Raw genomic sequence first — 8,645 nt, 5'->3', positions numbered from 1 at the left:
TCTACTCAAGAATTAACTGAATTTGAGTTTTTAATCATTCTCATGATTTTTTTTCTAAGATCGTCACAACACAAATTATATTATACATGAATATTCACTATTTCGATAGAAAGCTTATGAATTAAAGGGAAAATCATACCTTAAGCCGTGTTAGACGTTAAAAATGACTTCATTTTTCCAGGTGAATCACGTGATCATTATCGGAATAGAGTTATTCCGTCATTATTCATGACTGACATTTGAAGACTTTCAAAATAGATTGTTTACACAATGATAAGAACCGCACTACATAGGGAATATTCAGTGTTTTGTAGTTGGATATGAAATTTATTACACGAGTTTTAAAAAAAATATTTTCACGAGTGCGAAGTCACGAGTTTCACTTCATGAATTTCACAATTTTGAAAGAGGCATCCTTACTCATCATAACCATGCACTTAAATACCCAGGAACAGAGTAGATTTTTAGAAAAATAATGCATTTTCACTATATTATCAATAGAGTTCCCCTCCCCGAATACCAGAACCCTTGACTCTGGGGTCATGAGGTTCACAATTTTGGAGGAGGCATCCTTGTTCAACATAACCATGCACTTGGTTTGTTTACTTAATACCCAGGGGCTGTGAAGAAATTTCTAAATAAAATTTATGCATTTTAATGATAGCTTTCCTGTTCTTGAGAAGATTTTGGAAGATTTTTCCTACATATTCCTATGTAAAATTTTGATCTCCCATTGAGGCCCCACGGGGGTCATGATTTTAACAAACTTTAATCTACATTATCTGAGGATGTTTCCATATCAATATGATTGATAAGGGCTTAGCTGTTCTTGAGAAGAAGTTTTGTGAAGATTTTTTTTCTATATACTCTTATGTAAAAGTTATAAACCCAATTATGGTCCCACCCTCCCACCGGAGTCATGATTTGAACAAACTTGAATCTGCACTTTGTAAAGAAGGTTTCACATAAGTTCAACTTTTTTGACCCAGTGGTTCTTGAGAAGAAGATTTTTAAAAGACACCACCACATTTTCACTAATTCTTAATTATCTCCCCTTGAAAGAGGGTGTGGCCCTTCATTTGCGTAAGCTTGAATCCCTTTCACCCAAGGATGCTTTGCGGCAAAATTGGTTAAAATTGGTCCAGTGGTTCTGGAGAAGATGCCGAAAATATGAAAAGTTTACAGACGGACGGACGGACAGACAGACGGATAGATGGACGACGGACAAAATGTGAACAGAAAAGCTCACTTGAGCTTTCAGCTCAGGTGAGCTAAAACAGAACGGCTATGTAATTATATAACTTTTTTTCTTAACAAATACATATTGTTCATATTTATGTCCGTTAAATAATCATATAAAATAGGTTTAAGTATGTTTAATATTGTATTGCTGATATGTAGGTCACTATATTCCATTGATGGAAGAACCACTACTGAAGAAATCTTCAGTTTGTATTATCAACCTTGGTTTTCATAAGAATTGAAGAAGATAATATTCAGTTGATGTAAAGATACTTTCCTTTCAAGTTAATTTCAAGTATTTGGAGTTTTGAAGAAATCCTAGATCCACCCTCTCCATAGCATCTCTAATTTTGATGTGTGAGCAGCCTTTTCAGATATAAAAAAAATGAAAATCTTTGTACATTTTTCATAAAACTATATTTCATTTCTTAATAAACATTACTGAACATTTCTTTGACTTAAAAAAAAACACATGAGGTAAAATATCCATTATCTAGGCCTGACTTATACATTGTCACGGTACCTTTGACCAATGCTTTGTCCTAAAAGTAATTGATGTGTGAGTAGTCTTTTAAGATATTAAAAAAATGAAAATCTTTGTACATTTTCCATAAATGTACATTTCATTTCTTAATAAACATTACTGAACATTTCTTTGACTTAAAAAACACACATGAGGTAACATATCCATTATCTAGGCCTGACTTATACATTGTCACGGTACCTTTGACCAATGACCTTTGTCCAACAAGAAAATGATATTGTTATCTCCATTGTAACCTTTATAGTTAGTTAAACTTTTAAGTGCAGTGTTACACTAATGTTGGAATGTTGATTGCATGTTGTCGTTTTCAGTGGAATCGATCATTTAAACCTGAAGGATAAATCTCTCCATTTCGTTTACTGTTAAAAACATTTTGTAAAAAATGAATACACAGTCATTGATTTCATTCTTTTAAGGTCTGTACACATACTGTCGGATTCCTCAGTATATGATGAACATCAGGTATCTGCTTCTATTTGAGCTGCTAGACATTTCATTTTTTGGACAGTTGTTATTAAGTATTTGAAATATTTATGAAAACTCAGTGCTGAAACAACATAAATGAATGGACTCAGCACAGCATTAAGTAACCAAGCCAGTTGTGCAACAATAAGAAATTGTTTCTCTGTGCTCTTAAATCTGTATAATGATAAGATGTAGCACACAAGGAAAAGAATAGCCGATGACATGTACACAATAAGAATTAATGACGTCACAAGGTACATCTTGATAATGTTGTGTTCTATATTGTGTTTGCTCAATGTGCGCTTTAGACGATGTATCTTCTTTACGTGGAAAATAATGATGAGCAGGACAGGAACTATAATAAGATAAACACGAAATACTATGATCACATACATGTAACTAGGCGTCTGTATTCCTGCTTTGTATCGTAGAACAAAATAAAATGCCGAGAATAATATGCTTAGGGCCCATATTGCAGCAGATGAGACGATAATTGTTCGCTTCCGTAACTGATTGAATTTTATTGGCTCCGACACCATATAACACCGAAGTCCAAATAGAAAAACCACGTGAGCAGCAGAGGTATGAGCAACACCATAAAAAACAACCAGAAAGGTTGCACATGGGACTTCTTCAAGACGAAAGTTACCAAACTTAAATACAGCATGAGCAAGGTAAAGAATCAAATTCACAATATCTGTAAATATTAGAGTTCTGATAACAACAAATACAGTGCCTTGGAAATTTTTGTCCCACGTGATCTTCACAAATGTGAGTACATTTCCTATAATTCCAAGCACTGTAATTGTAACGACAAGAACAAAGTGATCCGGTTGTAAATAAACAGGCACATCTTGTTTTAGCTCCTCATTGTAATCGGTTTCGTTTTTACTAACTATGAAATCCATGACCACTCCCAGAATTTCAAGTGTACTATTTACACTGAAATAGAAATACAAATAACAATTTTAGTTTTAAGAAACACTCGAATGCGAAATGTGAATAAAAATAATTGATAATAACATTTGATAATTTTACACTGAACAATTTTCATTATATATTACATGTAGTTAAAGGGAAAAAATAAGTAAATTTAATTCAAATTATGCCAAGAATTTAAGTAAATTAACTTACCCGTCAAATCCAATCATTTTTTTTCTATTGCCTTAAAGTGTTAATATCATTCACTACTCTTTAAATGCGGGTTACCAAGACAGAGAACTGTATCATATACAAGACAGCTTTATCACAGATTAGAGGCTCCCTGACGCAAGTTTTACACGTGGTATTTTCCAGTGTCTTATCATCTGAATCAAAATAAAAAAGAGTAGTGAGACAAAAATAAACCAAGATCAATATCTAATTTCATAATGTTTTTGATTATAGGTCAGTAATTATAATGGGGGAAAAAAGTATTTTCTTGCGATTTCGGCATGTGGTACAAGTACACCAATGTCTTCTTACATAAGTATCTGCGAAATATATGGACATGTTTGTTATTTATGTAATACAGTTTAAATGTAATAGAGGCACTTAGCGTATATGTCTTGTCAAAGACAATGCCGTTAGATGCCATAATCAAAGATACATGTAGTAAGCATGTAAGAATACTAATGACATTAAGGAAGACGTGTTTGGGTCTGAGGTCAGATTCAGCTAACAATTAATGTATATTAAACTATGAATCATCAAGAAACTTCTATCCTGATTTTAATTCAAAGGAAGTTAAGTAATGTGTATAAGTAGTATTTATCATCAAATTTTTCACATAGCAAAATATTTCACAGCTTCAACATGGAAAAAAGTTACATAATAGAGTCTTACGATCGGTAAAAGAATTTAAATCAAATTAAAATGACTTTAATGAATATAGGAATATTTGATTAGCACTGACAATAATAAATGTGTAAATCGGAGCACTCCAGATTCCTTCTAAGAGGACCTATTAAATTTTGCTTTGATGTATATGTACAGATGAAGTAATAAAAGTTTTTGTGGTCAAATCCAGATTTTTTAATTAATTTTTTTTTCTACCTCTCCTAAGCTACATTATAGTGAACAGTGCCCTAACAAAAAATAACTTATGCAGTTAACTATATAACTTTACTATAGTACTATAAAATATAGTACATACTTCAATACCTTTGCTTACTACTGTAATGAAACCTTTATACTGTACTTTCACTATGATATTTTGAAGCTTTTTTTACTATGAAACTTTTTTTCCCCCTGTACATCATTTATATCTCTAAAATTTCAACCCTACTACGGTAATTTTTAAAAATAAATTAAAATTATTAAGGTTATACTTCCTTTTATGGGCTGCATTTGAAAATTTGAAAAAATAAATATTTAGCAATTTGAGTTCTAAGTTAAAAATATTTGATTGATTGGGAGCCACTTAAAGCATAGACCCCCCTTTCCAATTTCTTTTTTTTCTTTTTAAATCTGGTATCGACACACTTTTTTCCTACTCGTTAATTCTAAATACATTAGATGCTATCGATAATGTATCCCTTTTATCTCTATGAGCTTTTTTAAAATATCTTGTTTTCGGAATTTGAAATGTGATTTGTAATCCCATAGCGTAGTGTTTGCGAAGCATTACCAGTAGAAAAAACTTGTGCTTTCAAGGCAACCGAAGTGTAAAATTCACGCCCGTGACATAATTTTATAGGGCGTCTTTACATGTTCCAACTGAGCTCGTTGTGATTACGCTTGTGATTATTTATGGGTCATCCCTTTGTTAATTCTGATCATACTTGATAACGTTCAAACATAAGTATATTTCACCGAAAACGCTCAATAATTTAAAAAGAAGTGTTTTAAGTTTCCCTTTGCTTTCATAAGAGTTATTTCAGTTAATAAAGTTAAGAAATAATTAAAGTAATGTTTTGAACTGAGTATGATGTAATGCGCAGTTTCTTGGAGGCCTTGGGGAATTTTTCTGCTGAAATATTTATAAACTTTAGGAATTTACACACCTACAAACACTATGCAAGATAGCAGTGTAATTTCTTTAACAAAAGTGTCTATGGAACGCCATAGTGTAATGTTACATGATATATTGTAGAGGAGGCCATTGATATTCAATTGGAGAAGTTTTAATTTTATACCTTTCTGGATAACTTTATCAGTATTGAAAGATTCCTGAAAGTCCATGAAACAAACTTATAAGTATTTGCTTTTTTAATTGCTGTACAGGTGACTCTCGATGGCTCGAACACAGATCTCTCGAAGTTCTTGATCTCTCGAAGTAAAATCTCGGTCATTTTTTTTCTTCTATATAACTAAGCAAATTTACTTCCAATCTCTCGAGGTTCTCTTTCTTTCGAACCAAGACCTGGTTCCAGTCACACAGATTTTATTGGTTTTTACTCTTGACCTTTCGAAGTCTTGATTGTTCGTTTACTCCAGTCAAGTGCCTAATTAATTCGTATAAGACTTACCTGGATAACGGTGAATGTCTGGGCCAAGCGTAGATGTGTTAAATGGCACTACGCTCGTGTGTCGTCTGAAGAGTTGATAATAAAAAAATAATTGATTGGTCATTTAAAAAAAAACAGACAGCTGTTTACACGATGATGATTCTGAGAAACTAAATCAGAGGTATATGTCAAAAATTTCTCATAAATTTTGAACCTTTATTCCATTTCTACACAATCACTGTAAAGCAATCGTTGCACCAAATTCCGGTCTCAATAAATGAATAGCGATGCCGAGCTACATGTATCTGTTGAAAGTCCCAGTAAACACGAGGACCTGCTACTTGCAAGAAATTCCCTCTGATCATAGTAATGAAAAGAGAAGAAATAACTATTGAAACTGAAAGATAAAATTTTTATTGTAGAAATCAAGTAAATAACCAGTAACTTACGAATGAAAATAAAATGCAATGCGCCTGAACGTTTACCACAAATACTTCCAGTAAACTCAAAAATAGATCCATAATGATCGGACTTGAAAGTTCCATATTTCTTTCCCATTTCGATTTCTGAAACACCTCTAGGCTATCTTTCGATTTTTTTACGGTTCCTTGAGCTTTGAGAGATCGAGAGTCACCTGTATTTTATCTACAAGGCACTTCAATACGAATAAATGGTCCAATCTTCTTGATGGTTTTGAATATCCAATTTGGCTTTCAAATATGATATTGATTTCAGTCAAAAATGTATCAAACCTATTATTTACGACAATCTTAAAAAAGTATCCCGATGCTATTGTAATTGTTAATATATACATTTGTGGTATCTCTCTATTATATAAACATACAGAGAGCAAATATCTTCATACCTGTATGAAGTTTTACGAAGATCATAGGTCATTACGTGACCTAATCACCCAGCGCAGTAATATCTACATAAGAAGACTTACTCTACTTAGCAATATAGCATGTTTTTCATGCATAAAAATGTACAAAATACCCAAGTAAAATAATAATCATTTTATTTACAATGTTAACGAGTAATTAATACAGTTCTTGATCGATTTTACATAGAGAATAGAAAACTACGTGTTATAAATTTCATATCTGAGCTGCATAGTCTCAACGTTTACCCTTATTTTTCTTGTAGACCTCTGAATGCTATATTTTTTTCATTAAACTTTACTCACAATAAATTTGAAAATCTGTTGGAAAATATCAATGTAATGCAATCACGCCACAAACAGCTGACAAACACTGCACTTCGGAAGTTCGGTAGGCACACCTCCATCATCGAGATCGTTGTCTTAACATGCTTAACAATGTAAGCTGTCGCCTGTGTCTCCGTGTCAACATCATAATAAATATGCCTTATTTTAATCGTAGATTTTATGTTTCTGATCAAATTTTAAACTTGATTCCAAGTTAACTGGTCCTTACAAGTGTCCCTATCCATTGCTTTCCGACCGAAATTCCTCCAACTTTTTATTATCAAACATCGGACGTGTTTCTTGTGTTTTTTTTAAACATCGAATATGGGTTCTCACGAATTCAAAATTCCCAGACACCAATATGCGCATTATAATTGATCACAAGTAGTCTTTCACAGAATATTCACTTCAAAACAGAATCCTTTGCCAGATGAATTTGAAGCGTAACCGCTTTTCAAGCCGATTTACACCTTGCGTAATTTGTCAAAATCTACGACATACAGTTAGTGCAATATTTATATTCGATTGTCCGTCTCAAATGTATATATAAGTAATAAATAACAAGTTTAAAAATTTCTCTGGGAAATGAAGTGGGTCGGTACGTGATCAAATCTTCTGAGAAGGCCTTCGGCCTTCACAGGATTTGATCACGTGACCGACCCACTTCATTTCCCAGAGAAGTTTTTAAACTTGTTATTTATTTCTTAATTCCTCTATAATTTTGTGGGACCCTTCGATTTTCAGATTTGAATATAACTGTTGTGTATCCTTCTAGCCATTTATCTGGGTAAATGCCAGTATTAAATATTGTGATTTAAAAATAAGTTAAGAAAGTAAGGTTTAAGGTAAATATGTGATGCTGTCAATATTTCGTTTTTGATACATATACTGTACTCCTTTACACATCGATGCTACATGCCAAAATTGGTTGAGGTAGGTTAAACAGTTCAAGAGAAGAAGCTATAAATGTTCAAAAGTTTAGACCGACGCACGATGGACGACGGACAACGACGGACAAAACAGATAGGAATAAATCACCTAAGTGACTCGGTTGACCTAAAAGATGAGATGGATTTTCTATGGTTTTGGTACCCGTCTACCTTTCTTGAAAAAACTAAAAGTTAATTGTTGTCAAACAATATTACTCCTTCACTAATCATGGTTATTACCAACGCACCTAAATTTTTAAGTAAAAGGAAACCTGGCATTCGTTTTCATTGCCGTTGATGAAATCGTAAAAATATTAAATGCTCGTTTTAAACACATAAAAGTATTACTAAAAAAGCACTGAGTTCCAAAGAGGTAAAAGTTTTTAAACCCTCTAAACTCCTTTTATCTCCAATCCCTTCTTTCCTATCTCACTGCAAACTCCTTTCTTACATGTCCTGTATATTGTAAACCAACTTTTATTTGCGTGCGAGAAATATCCGCGAGTTTCGCGACCTACTTTAACTCGCGAATACAAATCGCCGAATTTCGAATAAATCTCACTGCAAACTTCTTTCTTACATATCCTGTATACAGTACCCCAGTCTGATTAAATACACTTCGAGATTCGGATAGTCGCTCTATAGTGTTTATCAGAATTTCGAAGCTTATTAATTTTTTTAACCACATTGCTTATATACCCCGAATTAGCAGTCATTACTTAAAACGCAATATGATTGATTGATTGTATGTTGTTTAACGTCGCATTCGAGAATTCTTCAGTCATATAGAGACTTCTAAACAGCAATGTGACACACAAACAGTACGCTAT

The 8,645-nt window shown here is 32.8% G+C and overlaps 1 protein-coding gene across 1 annotated transcript; it reads right to left on the bottom strand.

Moving 5' to 3' along the window:
- Positions 1 to 1,838: 1,838 nt before the first annotated feature.
- LOC133190898 (uncharacterized) lies at positions 1,839 to 3,188 on the bottom strand. The gene has a single exon (XM_061326581.1). It carries the CDS (start codon positions 3,157 to 3,159, stop codon positions 2,245 to 2,247), a length of 915 nt encoding a protein of 304 aa, XP_061182565.1. The 5' UTR covers positions 3,160 to 3,188; the 3' UTR covers positions 1,839 to 2,244.
- Positions 3,189 to 8,645: the final 5,457 nt, after the last annotated feature.

Source organism: Saccostrea echinata, unplaced genomic scaffold, assembly GCF_033153115.1.
Source record: "Saccostrea echinata isolate AGI-Se365-2 ecotype Australia unplaced genomic scaffold, CSIRO_AGI_Sech_v1 ptg000022l, whole genome shotgun sequence".
In the NCBI taxonomy this organism is placed as follows: Eukaryota; Metazoa; Mollusca; class Bivalvia; order Ostreida; family Ostreidae; genus Saccostrea; species Saccostrea echinata.
The sequence above is the reverse complement of the archived record's forward strand: the minus strand, read 5'-3'. Positions and strand labels throughout refer to the sequence as shown.